The sequence below is a fragment of the Bufo bufo genome, chromosome 4, assembly GCF_905171765.1.
Source record: "Bufo bufo chromosome 4, aBufBuf1.1, whole genome shotgun sequence".
In the NCBI taxonomy this organism is placed as follows: domain Eukaryota; kingdom Metazoa; phylum Chordata; class Amphibia; order Anura; family Bufonidae; genus Bufo; species Bufo bufo.
The window spans coordinates 564,569,360-564,592,319 of record NC_053392.1 but is presented as its reverse complement, the minus strand read 5'-3'; the positions used below and the strand labels follow the sequence as shown (position 1 = coordinate 564,592,319).

The following is a 22,960-nucleotide window of genomic DNA, read 5'->3' as shown; positions in this document are numbered from 1 at the left end:
GGAAACCACACTGAGGTGGGAGAGGCGCTCCACCTTTTTATTCTGCAGGTTTCCTGTCCCTGGAGGCGGATTGTTTTATATAGTCCTGGGCATCTCCATGGTAACAGATAGCAAACAAACTCTGTGTAGTCTGATGCCACCATCATACTCTCTTCCATACACTCTCTGCCCCCTACTTCTTACTAACCTACCATAGGAGACAGACGATTAGGCTACTTGCACACAACAGTGAAAAAAAACATCCATCAAAAACGGACATTCTGTCCGTTTTTCATGGCCATTTTGCATCAGTGTGTGCAAAATGAATTTTTTTTTTTTTTTGCTGCCCAATGCTTTAATAATGCCACCATGTAGGCCCCCTAATAAAATAATGTCCCCCATAGTGTATGAGTTTTTTTTTTTTTACTGCCCCAGCTTTAATAATGCCCATCTTAAATAATTTCCCCCATGGTTTAAATAATGCCCCCCGTTTTTTTTTTTTTGGTTGATTTTCCAAAATAACCACAAAAACCCTCACCTTATCCACTTGCTCGCGCTGCAGCCGTCTCTTCTCTCTTCACTGAACAGGACCTGCCGAAAGACCTGCGATCTGCGCGATGACGTCACTGAGCGCTTCCACGTGGTTACGTCACCACGCATATCGCAGGTCCTGCTCAATGAAGAGAGAAGAGACTGCCGCAGTGCGAGCAAGTGGATGAGGTGAGTTTCTTAAAAAAAAATATAACCCCTAAATGGCCATATAGATAAAGTGTACCCGTTTTTAACGGCCGTTAGACGGGTGCACTCCTGTCAATCAGCCGTTAAAAACGGTCCCATTGATTTCCGTGAAAACGGCCAAAAATAGGACACGTCCTGTTTTTTGGACGGACACTATTCACTGGCCGTTAAAAGAACAGCCATGTGAATAGCCCCATAGACTTTCATCGGTGCCAAAAATGGCCGTGTGACGGCCGTTACTTAGACGGCCGTCACACGGCCATTAATCACTGTTGTGTATGTTGCCTAAGAAGTATGACTGCAGGATCACACTACACAGGATTTGTTTGCAGCCTGTTACCATGTACCATGGAGACACAAAGGTCTACATGTACGGTGCTGGTAGTGAAAGGGTTAAAATACATTGCACTACAGCAGGGGTCACTAACCTCAGGCACTCTAGCCGTTGTGAAACTACAACTCCAAGCATGCTCCGTTCACTTCTATGGTAGTTCTGAGAACAGCCAAACAAGTGCGCATGCTGGGAGTGATAGTTTCACCACACCTGGAGTGCCAATAGTTGATGATCTCCGCACTACAGGAATAGTGCAAAATATTTTAGAAGCGATCAAAACTTCTGCTTTTTGCTTACTCGTCACAAAAAAAGGAATAAAAAGCGATCAAAAAGTGTTATGTATCCCAAAGTGATACCAATGAAAACTACAAGTCATCCCGCAAAGATGAAGCCCTCACACAGCTCCATCGAAAGGAAATTAAAAAAAAGTTATGGTTCTTGGGATGCGGTAATACAAAAAGATTTTCTACTTCAACAAATAAGTGTTTTTCTTGTGCAAAAGTAGCAAAACGTAAAATAAACACTACGGGGGTCATTTATCACACTGGTGTAAAGTAGAACTGGCTTAGTTGCCCATAGCAACCAATCAGATTGCACCTTTCTTTTTCCAAAGGAGCTGTCCAAAATCAAAGGAGAAATCTGATTGGTTGCTATGGGCAACTAAACCAGTTCTAGTTTACACCAGTTTGATAAATGACCCCCAATACGTATTAGGTATCACTGTAATCACACTCACCCAGAGAATAAAGTTATCATGTTATTTATGCGAAAAATTAAAGCGGTAAAGTTTATAATGTAAACGCTCACTGGCAGCATTGCTGTTTTTTCTCATCCACCAGAAAGAGTTAATACAAGTTACGCTACTTTCACATTAGCGGCAGGCTGTTCCGGCGGATGAACAGTCTGTCGGATCCATCCTGCCGCTCCATTGACTATAATGGGGGCGGGGCGGAGTTCCGGCGGCGGCAGTACTTGTAGTCCGGCTGCCTCTTGCTATGCGCTGCCGTGCCACCGCCGGAACTCCGCCCCCATCATAGCCAATGGGGACGGAGCGGGAGTCCGGGGGCACACGTGAACTAGCGGCAGGTCGGATCCGACAGGCTGTTCACCCGCCGGGGTCCCCTGCCGCTAGTGTGAAACTAGCCTTAATCAGTATGTTTTGTGTATCCCACTAGGACACCATTAAAACAACCACTTGTCCTGCAAAAAACAAGCCCTCATGCGGCCACATTGACGGAAAAAGGCAACAGGCTGGTCTCCAAGGGGTTAAGGCCCGCAGTACGGACGCCCACCAATTTGTGTGGTACAATCTTGTGCCCGTTGGCTGCTGCAGGTGGACGTGGCCTGGCCGCTCTGCTGCATTTAGTTGCAGTTTGTGCATCAAAAAAATATATAAAAATAAAGGAAAGTGATGCAGAGTCACGTGTATTGAAAGCACTAGTGCGGTAGTACCAATACTCAATGACTCCAGCTTTAGTTCTGCCAGTCTGGTCCCATGGACTGCACTGCTCTTATGTCTCTCTATACTCCCGCCTAGGCCCTCTCCATCTGTGCACAAACATGGCCGCCTACACACAGCTGAGCGGCGAGCACTAGATGGCGCTGTGCCCACCGCCCTCTCTGATTACGGCAGGTGCGGATGATGGACGGTCATGTGACAGCGCCCAGCCAATCACGTGAGCGAACGCTCCTCGGGTGATTGCAGCTGCGGGAGGGTCACACCCGACGGGAGAGCGGTGGAGGGCTCTGCCCGGGCCTTCAGCCATGGCTTACGCTGGCAATCAAAACCCCGTGGTAAGGGCTGAAGAAAGGCAGTGGCGGTTGTGTTCCTGAGTAGTGGTGATATGACGAATCCTCAGAGCCTTGTGTGGAGATACTGGTCTGTTACAGGTGGAATGGAGACTGAAGTGGGTGTTAAAGGGGTATCCTGCCCTAAACCACTACCAACCATCCACAGGACAGGCTTTGAATGTAGCGTTGTGTATACGGCTGATTCTGCCTGGGGGATATATAGCATTCTAGTGGGCGTGCCCTCCCCGCCAATGTAAACGTCATCACCTGTACATTGAACTGGTGGTAAATGTCTTGGCTGGAGCACCCCTTTAAGGCTCCATTCACACGTCCGTGGTGTGTTGCGGACCCGCAACACACCCGCCCGGCACCCCTATAGAAATGCCTATTCTTGTCCGCAAGCTGCGGACAAGAATAGGACATGTTCTATCTTTTGCGGAGCTGAAGATCGGGGCCGCGCTCCGCAGATGCTGATAGCACACTGTGTGCTGTCCGCATCCATTCCGTCCCCATAGAGAATGAATGGGTCCGCACCCGTTCCGCAAAATTGCGGAACAGATGCGGACCCGTTTGCGGACGTGTGAATGGAGCCTAATTCTGACCCACTTCATGGGATACAAGGCCTCAGATTCAGTCCACACACAAGCTTATTTTAGAAGAGCCTGTGAGGTCTCTGTCCCTCCAGCTACAAAAAAATAAAAAATACATTCTAAAAACCATCTAAAGACATCTGCTATACCGCAGCGTCCCCACAAAATGTCCCATGTCCCTTCAAGGATCCTGTGCATTGACTGAACGCCACCGGGTTGTGTGACATTACTTGGCTATATACAACTTCGGAGGCCATTTTTATATTTTTTTTAATGATTGCATTTGACTCATTTTTGGGCTAAAAATATATATTTTTTTTCAATTGACCTTTATTAAAAATATTGAGCAGTTCTGTCACAAAGGGTTGACGGTTTTTCGAGCTGTGTGACTGATACTTTCACTTTGTGCCGATCATCTAATAAACCGTCATAAACACTTATTTAAGCCACATTCTTGTCAGTTAGGCCTCATGGACACGGCCGTTGTTCTGGTCCGCATCCGAGCCGCAGTTTTGGCGGCTCGGATGCGGACGCATTCACTTCAATGGGGCCGCAAAAGATGCGGACAGCACTCCGTGTGCTATCCGCATCCGTAGCTCCGTTCTGTGGTCTGCAAAAAAATAATTACAACCTGTCCTATTGTCTGTTTTGCGGACAGGAATAGGCAATTATATCAATGGCTGTCCGCGCTGTTCTGCAAAGTGTTTTGCGGATCCGCAATTTGTGGACCGCAAAACACACAACGGTCGTGTACATGAGGCCTAAGATAAGAAGTGAGCTATAATGAGTGTTTATAATGTCAGAGAACGGAGATAAGGAGCCGTCAGCTCCCTGCCTGACGGAAAAGAGAGAAAATCCAAAGGCTGCTACTAGAGCATCTCCGCTACGTACACAAAAAAGGATGCCATATATTTAATAAAGACCAATTAAACATTTTTTTTTTAGCTCAAAAGGAGTACAATAATTGCCCCCAAGGGTGTACATAGCCTTTAAAGAGGACCTTTCGTGTTTTTTACTTTAGATATCTACCTTTGCTTGTAGGGTATGCTGTCACCCTGTATGTTTTTTTTCAAATATCGCTGCTGTGCCCCGCTGTGCCCCCCGCAGGTTTCCTGCTCAGTATATTAATCCTGAGCATCGGTACAGGGAGGAGGAGACGCCAGGTTTCTCAATGGGCGTCTCCTTCTCCCGGGCTGTACCGCGATCCATTCACAGCCAGGGAGAAGGGGAGCTTTTTTTCTCCAGAAAGGTCCTCTTTAAAGGGCATCTGTCAGCAGATCTGTCCCTATGACACTGGCTGACCTGTTACATGTGCACTTGGCAGCTGAAGGCCTCTGTGTTGGTCCCATGTTCATATGTGTCCGCATTGCTGAGAAGAATTATGTTATAATATATGCAAATGAGCCTCTAGGAGCAACGGGGGCGTTGCTGTTACACTTAGAGGCTTTGCTGTCTCTGCAACTGCTGCGCCCTCTGCACTTTGATTGCCAGGACCTGGTGTAATAATGCCTGGCCCTGACTTCTCCTACTTTCACACTTGCGGCAGAGGATTCCAGCAGGCAAACCGGACGCAAACTGATGGCATTTGTCAGACAGATCCGGATTCGGATTGAAATACCGGAACTGTCTCTCCGGTGTCATCCGGAAAAACGGATCCAGTATTATTATTCTTTGCATTTTTAAAGGTCTGCGTTTGCCGGAACGCTTAATGCCGGATCCGGCACTAATACATTTCAATGTAAATTAATGCTGGATCCGGCATTCTGGCAAAGTGATCAGTATTTTTGGCTGGAGAGAAAACTGCAGCATGCTGCGGTAATTTCTCCGTCCAAAAAACGTAAGAGGGACTGAACTGAAGACATCCTGATGCATCCTGAACGGATCGCTCTCCATTCGGAATTCATTAGGATAAAACTGATCAGTTTTTTTCCGGTGTTGAGCTCCTAAAGTCTCGCTGTGCCCTTCAGTATCCTGCGCAGTACAGTAAAGGGGCTCGCAGGCAGTTCTTTCCTGTACTGTGCAGTGTGAGACTTTAGGAGAAGTCTGCTGACAAGGTTGTCCAGGCACGTTTTTCTGTCTGATCTGATGTGAGATATGGAAGAGATGCACCATGGATGGTCAAGTGTTAGAGGAGGACCTATGCACGATACTAGGCACTGGCTCATGAAAGTGCCCCCCCCACCCCCTCCATTGCGCCTGGAATATGACTTTCCATGGAGTAGAACCACAACTTCTAAGAGAAGATGCTCCAGAACTGTTATTTTAAAGGGGTTTTGCGGTTTTAAGTGGAGACCAGAAAACTCGGGGATCAGCCTGTTAGAATAGATGATTACTAAGGCTACTTTCACATTTGCGGCAAAGCATTCCAGCAGGAAACAGCCTACCAGAGTTCTCGGCATCGCCAGATGTTACCGGAATGCCCGCCAGCCCCTGGCGATCTGGCTGCTACCTGGCAAATATGCTGGGATTTGGCCAGAAGAAAAAGAAAAACGCTGCTCTCGGCGGTTTTTGTCTGGTTACTTCCCGACCTTCCTGTCGGAAGGCTGTGCTGCGAATGTGAAAGAGGCCTTACCTGACAGATGGCGCGGCACTGCTCGGGTTCTCCTCGCAGGGCTCTGTTGTCTGTCATCTGGTCAGCACATGACTGCTGCAGGCAATCACTGGCCTCAGCAGTGCACTTACGAGGCCAGTGATTGGCTGCAGCGATCATGTGTTGATGTGACGTCAGCGCTGCAGCTGGGAGAACCAGATCCATCAGGTTATTCTTTACTGCAGGTCGCCCCATCTTGAAACTGGACGACCCCTTTAAGGAAAATGAACACGGCAGAACTAACATTAGTGGGGTGTGACCTACAGGCCCTTGCCGATCACAGAAGGAATAGGACGGTGGCTGTGTGAGTTCCCTCTCCGGTATAGACTATTGGAGAGGCTGCCAGACCTGACGCTGCTCCCATCAATTGCGCAGTCACAGTCGCCATTTGGTGCAGATTTGGGTTTCCTCTGTTTACTTGCCATTTTCTACAAGCTGCCAGTCCCTTGAAGCGGTTCCCACGTTGGCTCACGTCGCTCTTGTTCTTGTGTTATTTAGCCGAAGCTTTACAAGTCCATTATCGAAGATGTTATTGAGGGAGTGGCAGACATTTTTGCAGAAGAAGGTGTAGACGAGCAAGTCCTCAAAGACCTAAAACACGTAAGTGCCCAATGCTTTATTTTTTTTCAAACAGTAGGCATGGTGTACATTGTAACGTGCGGCATGTGGGTGAGTATTGGCATACCCCCCAGCAATGTCATCACTGCGCCCGGGGTGTGCCTTCTCTTCATACAGCTGATTGGCGGGGGGTGCTGGATGTCAGACCCCTGTTGATCTGATATTGTTGACCTATCCTGAGGATAGCTCATCAGTAATAAAAGCCTGGAAAACCCCTTTAAAAAGCTACTGAATATGGACCCCATTTATTAATTCTAACTGAAATTAAAGAGCTTGAATGCGGGATCGTAAAAAATGTCATTTCATTGTGTAAACCTCTTTCTAATCTCCTAGTGCCCCCGTCAGCCTTTCATCAGTCTCCATGCTCGGCTGCGCTCCGCTGTTTCCAGCCCGAATTTCCAAGTTGTGGGCGTAGATGAGCTGCAGACAGAAATGTAAAGGCTTCTACTCCGCCCACTACACCCTCCATCATCCCCTTACTGACTCCTGCTAATAAGGGATGAGCGAATCGACTTCGGATGAAACATCCGAAGTCGATTCACATAAAACTTTGTTAGAATACTGTACGAAGCGAGCGCTCCGTACAGTGTTAGAATGTATTGGCTCAGATGAGCCAAAGTTCTTGCTTGGCAAAGTCTCACGGGATAATAAAATATTAACAAAATACGAATAAAAGGAAAAAGTGATAAAAATTAACAAAAAGTGTCAGTGTCTCCCAAAGGTCTTTTTGTGACCTCTTGGGGAATATTATTTATAGCAGAAATATATTAAAAATTAAGTTAAAAAAGATGGAAAAAAAAATTAAATACATAAAAGAAAAAAACACCAACCAAAACCGTCGCCATTATCGCCCAATTAATGTATAACAAAACGACTGACACAAAATAGGGAACTAATTATAATCATTTATTTTGGTGTCACTTTGCATATTTAAAGAATAAGGAGCTATTGTTTGAAAAAAATAAAATAAAAAAATGTTAAAAATATTTTGTACAGTTTCCCCCGAATAAAACTAAAAAATAAATTATAAGGCCCTATGTGTCAAGTGAAAAATTGTTGCAAAAATTATTTTGGTGGTCCCAACACAAAGTTACAACCGTTCGAACCACCACGTGCGCTAAATCACAAAAAAAGTCTCTTCAGGCTTGGTTATTAAAGTGTTAACCAGTAAGCGCTTTTCCCACTAGTAAGGGAAAATGCTTACTGGTTATTGCAGGGCGCCTGTCACTGGCAGGAGGTGGTGATAACCGGGGAGTGCCTGCCTCTGCAGTGGAGAAGGAAAGCCCTGATTTATGAATAAGAGGCAGGAAGGAAATGTCGCCACTTTTCCTGTAAAAATGACTTTTAACAAGTTCCTGCAGCGTGGCCCCTGAACCAGACGATGCATACTTACCTGATTCCTGCCGCTCTGGCCCCCGCTGCCTCCATCTTCCGGTTCCTGCACTTTTACACCTGTCAGTGCATGGCCGTGGTCACATACACCGCTCCAGTCAATGACTGGCTTCAGCAGTGACACGCTGCTTGTTGCCACATCACCGCTGAAGCCAGTGATTGGCTGCAGAGGTGCATGTGACCATGGCCATGCACTGCCAAGTAAAAACAGCGCAGAGAGCAGGTAAGTATAAGGTCTCATGCACACGACCGTAGTTCGGGTCCGTATCCAAGCCGCAGTTTTTGCGGCTCGGGTGCGGACCCATTCACTTCAATGGGGCCGCAAAAGTGAATGGGTCCGCACTAACCGTAGTAAATCTCCTTCTATACCTACGTAAGACGTGATCGGCATTGCAGTAGAAGAACGATGACATATTTTGTTCTTTAGCTGAAGGTATATATTGAAAAGTCGTCCAGCCGAGCTTCCCGTGTGTCCTGATAAACGAGGAAAAACTATTTTCTCTGGTAAAATGAGAAATGAAATAGTAATTCCTGGTGAGGTCTGCAGAAGCCGAAACCGCAGCTATAAATCTCCTTCAGTCATGAAGGGTTTGATGGACTTAATAAATAACTGCATGCAAACGTATTATTCTGTGTGTTAGGCCTGGAGCAGACGGGAACAGCGAGGAGGCACCGTGATCCCATACTGACCTGTCTAATGCTGGCGTCTTATCTGCGGCAGGAGCGCTCTCTTTCTATTATCACAGGTTCAGAAAAACCGGGACACAGGGAGTCTTGCCAGTGGGACCCCCCGGCAATCAACGACTCAACATTGTTTGGAGATGGAAAATGATGCTTCTACAGTCCTTGTTTAACCCCTTCCCGGCACGTAACGTAATAGTACTAGTACATCATGGCGGCAGGTGACTTGCTGCATTTTGACGTACTATTACGTCATGGTGATCGGGCGGGCACCAGAGCGGTGCGCGCCTGATGACTGCAGGGGCCCAGCAGTCCCTGATAGCTGGGCAGATGCTGGCGGATTAACCCCTTCTATGTCGCGGTCAGCGCTGACGGCGGCAGAGAAAGTATTTGCGGCGGGTGAGGGAGCCCATCGGGTCCCTGCACTGTTGTGGCGGGGACCCGATGGGTGAGCAGGCAGCCCGATGCCATGCAGAGACCGCCCAATGCCTTGCAAGGCATCTGGACCTGCCTTCTACGGGGACCGAGGAGATCCAGCCCCAAGCTTGTCTCCTACTCAGTGTAATACACTAACAGGCAATGCATTACAATACAAAAAAAAATTAACTCGCCGAGTCCACTTGATCGCGTAGTTGCGGATCTCTGTCTTCTTCTGTAATGTTGAGCTGCCGGCAAAGGACCTGTGGTGACGTCACATCACATGATCCAATCACATGGTCCCTCACCATGGTGATGAACCATGTGATTGGACCATGGGATGAGCACAGTGACGTCATCAAAGGTCCTATTCCTGTGCGCAGCAAAGAAGAAGACAAAAGAAGCCGGGCTGCGCGATCAAGTGGATTAAGGTGAGTTAAATTATTTTCTATTTTTCTTTAACCCCTCCAGCGCTATTGTACTATGCATTCTGTATTCAGAATGCTATTATTTTCCCTTATAACCATGTTATAAGGGAAAATAATACAATCTACACAACACCTAACCCAAACATGCCGATTTTTCTCACGCGCGTGCAAAACGCATTACAATGTTTTGCACTCGCGCGGAAAAATTGTGCATTTTCCCGCAACGCACCCGCATCTTATCCGGGCAAAAAACATGACGCCCGTGTGAAAGAGGCCTAAGCTTTCTAACGTCCTAAAAAAATAAAATGACATTTTCAAAATGATGCGAACCTAAAGTAGACATATGGGGAATGTTAAGTAATAAATATTTTATGAGGTATCACTTTCTGTTTTAAAAGCAGAGAAATTTACATTTTTTAAAATTGAATTTTTTTTTACATTTTTCGTAAATTTAAGATTTTTTCATAAGTAAAGGTGAAATATATTGACTCAAATTTGAGACTGTCATGAAGTACAATGTGTCACGAGAAAACATTCTCAGAATGGCCTGGGTAAGTAAAAGTGTTCCAAAGCTATTACCACATAAAGTGACACATGTCAGATTTGCAAAAAAGTGCCTGGGCAGAAGGGCGAAAACTGGCCTGGGGTAGAAGGGGTCAAAGGGGTATTCTGTTGATAAGTTATCCCTTATTCACAAGATAGGGGATAACTATCAGATTGTTTGAGGGGTTCTAGAGCTGAGATCCACACCGATCACAAAATCCCTGTACCCTGTGGAGCCCCCGGAAATGGACAGAGTGGATGATCGGAAAAGTGCGCCTCTGCTCCATTCATTTCTATGGCAGCGCTGTACTTGGCTATCCCTGCTGCTACCATAGAAATGAATGGAGCAGAGGCGCACTTTTCCAATCATCTGTGCCATCCATTCATCTTGGCGTTTTTTTCTGGGAGTGCTGCACACATAGCAACCAAGATCACGATGGGCCTTCTGAAGACTCCAATGCCTTTCATATCAAAGTTCCTATTGTGCCCTACCTGTGCTAGGCTTGATTAGAAGGGACAGTTCTCCCATAAACTGTAATGGTAAATCATTGCAGTCTATGGGAGAAGCAATCAGATGATCGCATGTTAAGGTCTTCTAGGGGGACTAAAAATAAAATTGAATGGAATGTAAAAAAATTACCTATTGTTTAAATCAAGTTTTTGTTTAACATATTTTAATTTTTTTTTATTTTTTTTAATTTTCCATGTCAATATCTATATAAAAAAAACAAACATAAATTCCTGCAGTTTTCGCACTGGCCACTAAGCCTAATAGGCGCCACTTCTTGGTTTGTACAGATCTCTTTACTGCAGTTATCTGCTTATCTGTCATTCTAATCCTGCCTGTAATGTACAGATAAGACAGGATCCACCTTTCACAGTAGGTGATTGTTTCCTTGTACAATGTCCTTTGAACAGGTCACAGAGTATGCCCAGAAAACTGTCCCATAGAAGTCACTGAGGTCCCCTCCTGACCATTGTGTCTATGGCCCATGGGGTGCCGGAAAGCGATTTTCTTAATGTTTCCTAAATGCTGTTAAGAACAGCTCAAGCAAGATGGCCGCCCCCATAATCATGTTCAAAAATAGAATAAATATGCAAACAGAAAATAAAAACAGAGACTGAGATATTTTTACTGATGACCTTTCCTTAGGATAGGTCATCAGTATCTGATCAGTGACACCCAGGACCCTCACTGATCAGCTGTTTGAGAAGGCCGGGGTGTCCCTTCTCTCAGCTTTTTCTAAGCCCAGTTCATCGATCACGTGGCCTAGGTGCAGCTCAGCCCCATTAACGTCAATAGGGCTGAGTGCAATACCAAACACAGCCATTATATAAGGCTACTTTCACACTTGCGTTCGGAGCGGATCATCAGACGGATCCGCTCCGATAATGCAGACGTTCGCATCCGTTCAGAACGGATGCGTCTGCATTAAAACTTAGAATATTTTCTAAGTGTGAAAGTTGTCTGAGCGGATCCGTTCAGACTTTACATTGTAAGTCAATGGGGAACGGATCCGCTTGAAGATTGAGCCATATGGTGTCATCTTCAAGCGGATCCGTCCCCATTGACTTACATTGTAAGTCTGGACGGATCCGCTCGCCTCCGCACGGCCAGGCGGACACCCGAACGCTGCAAGCAGCGTTCAGGTGTCCGCTCACTGAGCGGAGCGGAGGCTGAACGCTGGCAGGCGGATGCATTCTCAGTGGATCCGCCTCCACTGAGAATGCATTGGGGCCAGACGGATGCGTTCGGGGCCGCTCGTGAGCCCCTTCAAACGGTGCGCACGAGCGGACACCCGAACGCTAGTGTGAAAGTAGCCTAAGGTATGGCGCTGTGCTGGGTAACCTGCGAGAAGGACGCAGCACTTACAGGAGCGCCGCTGCCTTCTCAAAACAGCTGATCGGCGGTGGTCCCGGTTGTCAGACCCCCACCGATCAGATACTAATGACCTATCCTGAGGAAAAACAGAAAATTGCTCAGTAAGGAAGTGGTTAAGATGTAATTGGAGGAACACTTGCCCCTATAGTTCTAAGGCCGAATGCACATGGCCGTGTTTCATGGCTGAGAGCAGGAGCGCACGGCGTCATTGGTTGCTATGACGCCGTGCGCTTTATGCCGCCGCTGCACTACAGTAATACATTAGTGCGAGAAACACGGCCGCGTGCATTCGGCCTAAGTATGTGTCCATTCCTTTTTATGTCCATAAGTGTTCAGACTGGGGATGAGTAATGGGACGCGGAGCTGTTTCTGATGTTTGCTTTGCTTATCTGAGGCAGTTTTTTAATTTATAGCATATAAAATACTCCAGCGCGGTTTGTAAAACTTTATCAAAAGCAGATGGGTGTAGACGTTGTCAGAACGACATCTACATTTATAATTTCGCTGCCCTGATTTATGTCATTCCGTGTCTTTCTTCTGGAAATATTAATGGTTCTGGTGAAGTGTACTCGGGACCTGCTGTTCCTGGCTCTAGAATAGTCATTTCTGTAGTGTGCTGCGTGTCTTCTCGTTCTTGTGACAGAGGGTCAACATGGTTAAAGGGGTTTTCTGGGGAAATTAATTTATAAAACTGGACCACATAGGGTTAAATTTTTTTTATAAAACTATAATGACCCTCATTGATCTTCCAATGCTGGACTGGTGGTCCACGCTGCTCTTCACTTCTTGGTCTTGGCTCAGGCGGTATACCGTGAGTATAGCTATGTCCTCTAGGAGGCGTTGACACTAGATAAAGCTGTTAGCTCCTCCCCTGGCAGCTATACCCCCTCCAGCCTGGAGAGAGAACTTCTGTTTTTTTTCTAGTGTCAATAGGAGGCAAGACCTCCTGAAGATTTTTTATTTTAGTTTTATTTTCCTTCTTTTCAGGTGGGAAACAGTGGTCGTCTCGCCTCCCTGTTCTCCCGGGGGAGCATGCCAGCGTTGGTCCGCCACGCCTCCTCCCCCACAAGAAGACAAGGTGGACCAGGGCAGCCTCGCTCCCTGCATCCCGCCAGCAGAAGCGTCACCTAAGTCCGCTAAAGAGAAGACCCTCCCGCCATGCCATACTTTTGCCACTCCGGTGCCAGCTGCTGAGGAGGTGACCCTGCTGGAAAAGGTGACCTTGCGGGTCCAGTTAGGGAGGGTGAAGAGGATGAAGATGAGGTGAGTACATGGGATTAGGTAAGTATGTTTTTACCCTCTTCCCCCTCCCTCTCTTTGGTGGCAATTGTTCCTAGGATTCGGGCACCAGGAAACAGGCACGAGCCTTTTATTTATGGTAGCACCAGGACTCCCTCTCACTCCCCTCTAGGCCGATGGCTTCGCGGGCACTAGGGGGTTAATAACATCCAGGCAGTTTCACACAGCAGGAGGCCATGCGCAGTGGATCAGTAATTCCGCTGCGGACCAGGAGCTGGTGTCAGGTGAGCGCACCGCCCTCTCGGCCCCCCGCAGCTACCACCAGATTCCGCCCTTTCGGGAGCAGGCACCAGGGAGCATTCTGGCCCGCGCTCTTCCCAGTCCGGGGTGAACACCCCCGGCCGGTGGTGGGGGGGTCAGTGACGCAAGCTGCCGCTCCGCTCTCGCTCAAGGTCCCTCTGCGCCCCAGCTCCGGTCGGCCGTGCGCAAATACTCAGGCCCGACTGCAACTTCATCCCCCGCTGCGGACCGGGAACATGCATCGGCGGTCAAGCAGGGAAGGGAGCGGATGAGGTTCCCCTCTATATGTGATCCGCTGGTGTCAGGACACTTAGGGGGTTAATAACATCCCTGGCAGGGGGTGGGGGGGCGCTCTGGTGCGAATTCTTCCCGCTACACTCCCCCCTAGAAGCCGCTGGGCCCCGCCCCCCTTCCTCAGGACAGCTTAACCCCTTCTGGCCAACCACCTCTTGCGGCCGGCACCAGATTACCTGACGTTGGGCATCCTAGTTTCATAAAAATAAAAAAGACAAGAAAAATGCGCTTTCATACAGGCCCCCCTCCTCAGCCTCATCACCGCAGGACCACCCTGTCTGTGTGGTACCAAGCTGGGCCCGTTTCCTATACGGACAAAGAAGGACCTCTCATAATTCCCAATCCGCCCTCCAGGGTCGTTGGTTGATAATCCTCCACCTGCGCAGATCCAGGGAGGACAGCTGAAGTATTCCCAATCCTCCCTTTGGGTCGTGTGGTTGATAGTTCTCTAGCGCACTTCACAAGGACCTCTGGAAGTTCCCAATCCATCCTCCGGGGTCGTTTAGTTGATAAAGCTCCGCCTACGCACTCCAGTGGACGGACCTCTAGTTCCCACTCCACCCTCTGGGTAGTTTTGTTGATATATCCCCACCGGCGTGGCCTACAACTGTCACGGGCAAGTTTCTAAGAGGTAGAACTGCGCGAATTGCGCATAATATGGGGAGTACGTTTCAGCGAGTCAAGTGTTCATTGACTCTGTAGTCCCCCTCAGCTGCGGGTTCTACCCTGACGCTAGCTTGCTGTTGCTCCTGTTTAGAGCCCTTCCAGGTAAAGTGTTGAGGCTAGCGCTTCTTAACTGGGGCAGTATGGTGCCATGGCTTCTACGGGATAGCCTCCCGCCTCCCCCTTAGTTTTGTGCCGACGGGGCAGGCGCTGGCTACTTCTTGGAGAGTGGTATTTGTGTTACCACTACATACTATGGTTCTTACTGCAGAGCTCCTTTGTCAGGTGGCGGATTCTTCTAGGTCTGAATTGGTGGCCTCTGCGGTATGGCCCCCTCCTCCGCTGGGGTATGGGCTAGCGATACAGTTGTGGCTCCCCTTGCTTGGCTTCCTCCTCAGGCGGAGTTTTGGCACAGCCACTAAATCCCTGGCTGCATCTGCATTTGCATGGGGTATTCCTTAGTGGCCTTCTATTCAAGAGTTCCGGACCCGGCTGGTGGGATGTGGTGCACTCCACATCTCTCATTCTACAGGTGAATCCTTCCCATTGGTCCTGGGTGTGCTACCTGTATCTCTTAAGACATGACTAATGCCTAGGTCACGTCAGCCCTCTGGTGATCATACTTCCCACCGCCTATCCCGGGGGTAGACTACGAGACTCCCCACACCAGACGGAGCGGGGTTGCTGTCACGTCTTGCCGCGCTGATAGACGTTCCATTCCTGGAACGGAACACCCTTCTATTTCTTCTTCCTCCTCGAACAAATGGCTGCTGGCATCTCCCTTCTGTATTCCTGGACTGCGGAAGGTGTTTGAGGCGGTCTGTCTGCGTTGGAGTCGCCCGGATGTGGACTTGATAGCATCGAGACTGTCTCAGAAGCTTCCCACCTTTCTCTCCCGAGCAGGAGATCCGGAAGCTTGCGGTGTGGACGCTCCGATTTCCCCTTGGCAGGGGTTCTCCCTCCTTTACTTTTTCCCCCCCTCCTAACCAGAGTTCTATGGAAGATCAGGATGAAGGGTATTCCGACTATACTAGTCGCCCCGGGGATTGGCCGTCGCACGTGGTACGCCGACCTCGTTCTCCTTCTAGTAGACGTTCCTTGTTCACTGCCACTCAGAGATGGCCTTCTTTCGCAGAGTCCGGTCTTCCACTAGTTTCTAAGGTCTCTTCGTTTGCCGGCATGGCTATTAAGTCCGCCATTCTACGCAAAGAGGTTTTTTTCGGCGGATGTCATCCGCAAGCCTGCATCGTCCAGGATCTATTACAGGACCTGGAGGTCCTTCCTGGGTTTCTGTGGAAGCCGAAATGTTCCGCCACTTTGTTTTTCTCTCCCCATGGTCCTGGCTTTCTACAATCGGGGTTGGACCTTGGTCTGGCCCTTAGTTCTTGAAGGGTCAGGTGTCTGCACTTTCTATCCTTTTCCAGTGTCCTCGCCTCCTAGAGGACATAGCTATTCCCACGGTTCCTGTGTCCCCCAATGAAGAGCGAGAAAGAGATTTTACTGGTAAGTTATACAAAAATATCCTTTTCTTTGTCCTGCTCACTGAGATGGCTGCACATGCTCAGTTTCATCCTTCAACTGCCTCCTGAGCTGTGATAGGCAGAGCATGGACACGCCCCCTGAGCTGTGATAGGGAGAGCATGGCCACGCCCCCTTAGCTGCAGCAGAAAAGACACTCCCCTTGAGCTGTCGGCTTGATATAAATCTAGCAGAGCAATGAATGGGGAGATCTCTGGATCCATGTGAGGTACAGGGCTGGTTCTAGCTTTGTTAGAGATTGTCATGTTGTGTATGTTTTCTGATGTTTCATTTTTTACATTATTCATGTGATAACCCCTTTAATAAGTTGCATTGCGACTCATGGGGAGCCACTTCTGCAATGTGGCGCTAGCGAGATGGTTCTCTTTCCTTGGGAGAACCCATTGGTCTTAGCTTGACACGCTGGAAGCACCCAGTCGGCCAATCACACAGGAAGATTGTCGCTGTTGGGGCCCCGCGAGGTCCAGCAGCAGTCTCTTGCCACTGGCATTGTGGCGGTCACGTGACCACTGCTGCCTATAGAGGGAGGCAGTGCTGCTGTGTATGATGTGAGTTCAATGAAGACAGGATCTGTGAAAACTGCTTCTGTCTACAGACTCTACAACATACCGGCATGGCTGCCGCTGCATCTCCCCGCAATGCTAGGGAGGCTAGTTCCTGTTGCTACCTGCTATTGGCTGCCCCTCTGCAAATATATATATGCTGGTATTGATTTAATGTAAGGTATATGAATTGATAAAACCACGTGCTTCACACTATTAGGCTACTTTCACATGAGCGTTCGGGCGTCCGCTCGTGAGCTCCGTTTGAAGGGGCTCACGAGCGACCCCGAACGCATCCGTCTGGCCCTAATGCATTCTCAGTGGAGGCGGATCCACTGAGAATGCATCCGCCTGCCAGCGCTCAGCCTCCGCTCCGCTCAGTGAGCGGACACCTGAACGCTGCTTGCAGCGTTCGGGTGTCCGCCTGGCCGTGCGGAGGCGAGCGGATCCGTCCAGACTTATAATGGAAGTCAATGGGGACGGATCCGCTTGAAGATGACACAATATGGCTCAATCTTCAAGCGGATCCGTTCCCCATTGACTTTCAATGTAAAGTCTGAACGGATCCGCTCAGGCTACTTTCTGACTTAGAAAATTTTCTAAGTAATAATGCAGACGGATCCGTTCTGAACGCTCGTGTGAAAGTAGCCTTAGACTTCTTAGTGCCTCACCTAATGGGCAATCGATATGCCAAAAAACTGCATTAAAAAAATAAACACGTTAACCCAGTGTTGCCTGGCACTGTATAGTTTCAGAGCCGGCCTCTGCCACCTGAGCTACAAGTGTCGGACCCCCCCCCCAGTCTGATATTGATGGCCTATTTAGAGGATAGATCATCAGCATCAAAATCCTTGACAACCCCTTAAAGTAATCAACCTGAGTGCTGTTGGTTGTTGTTTTGCTCTTACATTATTTCACTGATTTTGGATCTTTTTATAGTAACCGTTTCTATATTTGTGCCCTTTAACAGTTGTGGGAAACCAAAGTTATGCAGTCTAAAGCGACGGAAGGCTTCTTCAGAGACCACAGTCATGTTCCTCAGTTTGTCCTTCAGTTGCCGCAGCATTTACATCAGTCGCTCCATGCCTCAACAGGTTGGTAAAACTAGCTGAGTTCACACATACCAGCGGCGAGGACGATAGTCGCCACTGCAGGACCGCCCAGGCGACTTCTTGTCAGCAGCGTGTGGCGGTGTTTTTCCTTCCTGGTAGCGCTGCCTTCTCTTCATTGCTCACCTGCTCGCTGTTGTAGGCGCCACACTGAGCAGGTGTCATTACACATGCAGTAAGCCGTCCCATTCACTTCTATGGGGTGGATCCTTCTTATTCAAGTGCATAGGAAGGGGCCATCCCATAGAAGCGAATGGGGCGGCTTAGGTGTAATTGCACCTGCAGGAGGGTGGCCGTCTCTTCAAGCAGCCGATCTGAGAATAGGTCACCAGTATGAATAAAGCGGACAACCACTTTAATGCCTCATTTTTCGCATACAATCGCCCACGGGAGGTCTCTCTCTGGTACGGCTTTTTAGTTGAAAGGTAGGACTGGATCATGGCACAAGGAAACGTTCCCCAGTATCTCCTTAGGAAAGGGTTTCTCCTCTGCTTTGAGCTGCAGTTGATCTTTGCTTCGATCTAAAAAGAGAAAAACAGCCCTCCCTGTGTGACGTGCCGACAGGAGGGGATTCGTCCTCTTGTTTGTCAGGTTTCTCTCCATCGCTACGTAGTGAATTAATGTGACGAGGAAGAAATGAGTCGCTTCTTAACGCAGACCTGGGGTGCGTAGGTTGTATCAGCAGATGATCATTAGTCGCCCGTCACAGGCTCTGAGATTCTCCTGTGAAGTGTTATATGATCGCTCCCGCTGCAGCATCAATAGACTGATGAACTGAACACCCCATCGGTCATATACTGGCTAGCTTGTAAGACATTGAGCAGGCTAGAATGTAATTACTTACCTGCCCAGGGGGTAATATGGAGTTTCTCAGATCGCCTTCCCCTCGATGTTCAAGCACATGTTACATGAATCTATTACGAGCCGATATAAAGCCTGTTACAGATCTACCTGAGACCCACACTGTTGGGGTTAATTCACACAGGAGGAGAAATCTGCAGTGTATCCACCACGGGGACATTATTTAGGGGTCCATTCCAAGTCACTCCAATCTTAGTACCTTCTTATGTTTCCATGTAGCAGCCTAAATGTGGTTGCTACTTGAAGACTTCAGCGTCCGTTAGGTGGCCTGATGCACCCAGGTGGGCATAATATCCGCCCCTGGGGGGGGGGGGGGGACGCACCCAGTTGGGCTTAATAGTCACCCCTTGGGGGGGGAAGTGGGGTAGGCTGGTAGGGTTTCAGGAACATCACATCTGCTCCTGTTTTGGGGACAAGAATGGGTATTAGAAAAATACTGTGGGATCTGTGGAAGGGAGAATGCGGGATGCACACGGCCGGTATCCGTGTTGTGCAGATCTGCGAAAACTGATACGGCCATGTGCTTGAGGCCTAACACTTTTTTTTTTATACAGCTGCCCATGCTTTCCCCTTTTCCTCTTCAATGTACAAGAAGCTGTGCCTCGATACTGTATTGCGCAGCTTATCCATACACAGTGTGACAAACATGACATTTGTCATTGACTTTGTTTTTCCTATTTCCATGCCTAATGTTTCCAAGGGTTAACCCCTTCCCGACTAGCGCCATACTAGTACAGCGCTGGCCGGGTCTCTAAAGATGGTGCCCACTCCTAAGTGGATCGGTCGCCATAGTCGCAGGGTTTCATACAGCAGACACCCGTGGCTCATGTCCGCGACCAGCAATACTGCCGGTCACAGACATTTAACACTTCAGATGCCGGAGGAGCTAGAGCGTGTCATACAGAACGACAGGAGGCTGCTGCACATTATCTCCTATGGAGCCCTTGTCTGTAGCAGGGCTCCATAGGAAACTAGTAGAATCATCATAGACTCCAATGCTAGTGCATTAGCGTCTATGACAATAGCAATCTAATGAATGCTTGGTATAGTTCCCCATGGGAGCTATAAAACAGTGTAAAATAAATTAATAAAGTTTCTAAAATAAAAAAAATTATAAAAATTCGAATCACCCCCGTTTCCCCCCCCCCCCAAAAAAAATACACATCATGGGTATCGAACGCCTATATTATAAAAATTTCAAACATTTATTCCCTTTACGGTAAATTGCGAAATGGGGAAAAAAAACTCAAAATGGCCTTTCTCGTTCATTCCATTGGGGGACACAGACCATGGGTATAGCTTAGAGATATTACTAGGAGGGACACTATGCAAAAAAAGAAGCTCCTCCTCCTCGGGCTATACCCCCAGGCACCTCCAGGAGAACTTCAGTCTTTGCTTAGTGTCCGTCCAAGGAGGTTGACTCTTACTCTTCTCCTGTTTTGTTATTTTCTGTTTTCAGATGGGGACGCAGGTCAGCATTGCGCTTTCCTGGCCCCTGTGGAGTGTCTGCCACGGTCTTCTGAAGGTTCCTGGCTACCTCCCATTCCCCCACAGAAGAAAAGTGGATCCAGGCTCGACATGTAAGCTCTGGCATCCCACCAGCTGCTGGGACACCTGCTGCCTACCCTCCCCAGAGCACTGCCCTCCTTTGGAGTCAGATGTCTGAAGAGGTGAATCCCTGCTGGTCTGGACATCGAGGGAGCATGCTGAGCAGATAAGTATTGCCTGCTTCAATCTCCCTTCTCTCTCTTCCCTCCCCCCTATCTTCATGTCGTTTGTCTGGCACTCTGAGGCCGCCTGGGTGAGCTGGAAAAGGACCTGCTGGGGGCATTTTTTCCTAGAGGAGGGGGCCTTCCGGGTAGGGCTGATAATTCCCTATCTTCATTTTTCCTACCTGCCTACAGCACAAACGGCAGCTTAAGATCGGCAGAGACAGGACGCCTCTGCATATGATTATTTCTGTTCCTTTAGACTGCGGCCGCTGCGCTCTCTGCAGCTCCCCGCCGGACCGCTCCGTCATTCATTAACCCCTGCTGCGCCGTACGGCTATGGGGTGTAGTTTGAATCGCGCGCGCGCTTTTTCGCGCCGCAATGACGCGCTCAAAGGGGCGGAGCTTCGGCGTCCGGCCTGTTTTCTCCTTACGCCGGAGACTCTGCTGGTTTGTGGCCGTGCAGCTCCTCAGTGACCGGAGACTTCTGCTGTTTGCCTGGGTGGTAGGAATTGCAGCAACCTGGTAGGAAATCTGTTTTACATTGGAATCCATCATGCCTAAACCTGGGGCCCCTAAGCCTTCCAAGGCTCCCTCTCAGGCTCCACTGGAGTCATGTAAAATATGCCTTAGGCCTTTTTCTGTCACTGGTTCTTGTGACTCATGCCCTGCTCCTATACAGGATCAGCCTCCTTCTCTTGCTCAGCCCGGTCCTCCCTCTGCCCCTGCGGAACCAGCGGTACCCGCCTGGGCCTCCGCCATGTCTAATGCGGCAGCTGATCTGGCCTTAGTTGCCAAGGCAGCCATGTCCTTCATGGAGCGCATGGCGGCTACTACCCCTGTGGCAGCCACCACTCCATCTCCTCTCAGTGACTCTCACAGAGGGCGTCTGACTTCTAAAAGGCAGCGTGAGCGGCAGCATTCCTCCTCGGATGACTCCGCTTCTCCCCCTCGCCTTGAGGCATGCCCGGTTGACTCTCCCCCCCGCAGGGAGCGCAAATCCGAAGGGGAATTGTCCGGATCGGACGAAGTCACGGAGCGGGAACCCCTGCCTAAGCTTTCCACCATGGTAACCGAGTTGGTGGCAGCCGTCCGTGACACTTTTAATATACAAGGGGATTCTCCTCCCTCCACTAGTCGGGAGTTCTCCCTTTTTCCACCTAAGAAGCAGGAGTCCGCTGTGTTCCCTATTCATGAGGAATTCACTGCGGTCATATCAAAAGCTTGGGATCGTCCTAATCAAAAGTTTTCGGCCACCAAGCGTATGGATACACTGTATCCTTTTCCAGCTGACACAGTGGAAAAGTGGACTTCTTCCCCTAAGGTAGATCCTCCGGTGGCCAGGTTAGCCAAGAACACGGCCCTTCCCGTCCTAGACGGTTCCTCTCTGCAGGACGCGGTGGACAGACGTTTGGATTCACTTTCCAAGTCTATCTTCTCCCTGGCGGGCGCTTCCCTGCGACCGGCCTTCGCGTCAGCTTGGGTCGCCAGAGCCCTTACAATGTGGTTGCAGCGCCACCACCAGGATCTGTCAGAGCAGGACGCCTCTGCAGATACTCTGGATTTTATCATTCAGATGTCTCAAGCTTCCAAATATCTCTGTGAGGCTTCAATGGACATCGGCTCCCTCTTTGCCCGTATTTCGGCCCTCTCTGTCATTCAGCGCAGGGAGGTCTGGCTGAAGGTGTGGGATGCTGATGCCTCATCTAAGCGTTCACTCGCTAATCTTCCCTTTGAAGGGTCCAGGCTCTTTGGGGCTCAACTAGATGAATTTATTTCGGCCGCAACTGGGGGGCAAGAGCACTCATCTACCTCAGCCCAGGACCAAGCGTCCCTTTCGGTCTCGGCCTTCAGGTTTCCGGGGCCAGTCCTTTCGTCGCTTCTCCACTGCCAGGACGCCGTCGTCCTCATCGGCAGGGGGGTCCCAGGACTCCCGCAAGAAGCCTTTCTTCAAGCCCCAGCCTTCTTGGCGGCCTCGGGCGCAGTCAGCCCGTCCTCCTGCTCCCAAGCAACCCTCCGCATGAAGGGGTGCCCCCACCCCTCGTGGTGGGGGGACGTCTGCTCTCCTTTCAACAAGTTTGGAGGGCTCACGTTCTGGACGCCTGGGCTCTGGAAGTGGTGACGTCCGGTTACAAGTTGGAGTTCGCGTCCAGTCCGCCGGAACGTTTTTTCCCTTCTCGCGTTCCGGGGGATCCGGCCAAGGCCTCGGATCTCTTTTTTGCGGTCTCCTCTCTTCTGGACCGTGGTGTCATTTCCCCCGTTCCCCCAAAAGAGCAAGGGACAGGTTTTTACTCAAACCTGTTCGTTGTTCCAAAGAAGGAGGGGTCAGTGCGTCCGATCTTGGATCTAAAACTTCTCAACAAGTTTCTACGGGTGCGGAAGTTTCGCATGGAGTCCCTTCTCTCCGTTATTGCTTCTCTGAGTCCAGGAGAATTCCTCACGTCTGTGGACATTCAAGACGCCTACTTGCACGTCCCTATTGCAGAGTCCCACCATCGTTTTCTGCGCTTTGCCATAGGGGGGCGTCATTACCAGTTCGTCGCCCTACCTTTTGGGTTGGCGACCGCCCCTCGGGTTTTTACGAAGATTCTGGCGCCTCTCATGCGCTTCTTCGCACCAGGGGCATCTCTTTGTTACCATACCTAGACGACATCTTGATAAAAGCTCCGTCTCTTCCACAGGCCGAGGACAGCGTCCGAATCACCGTTCAATCCCTGGAAC

The 22,960-nt window shown here is 49.4% G+C and overlaps 1 protein-coding gene across 1 annotated transcript in view; it reads left to right on the top strand.

The window, feature by feature from the left end:
• The first annotated feature begins 2,815 nt into the window (after positions 1-2,815).
• Positions 2,816-22,960, top strand: part of GTF2A1L (general transcription factor IIA subunit 1 like) — a 55,464-nt gene continuing 35,319 nt past the window's right edge. Inside the window, exons 1-3 of the mRNA XM_040430301.1 lie at positions 2,816-2,845; positions 6,521-6,622; positions 17,531-17,654. Coding sequence (XP_040286235.1) covers positions 2,816-2,845; positions 6,521-6,622; positions 17,531-17,654 — 256 coding nt within the window. The remainder of the gene's footprint in view (positions 2,846-6,520; positions 6,623-17,530; positions 17,655-22,960) is intronic.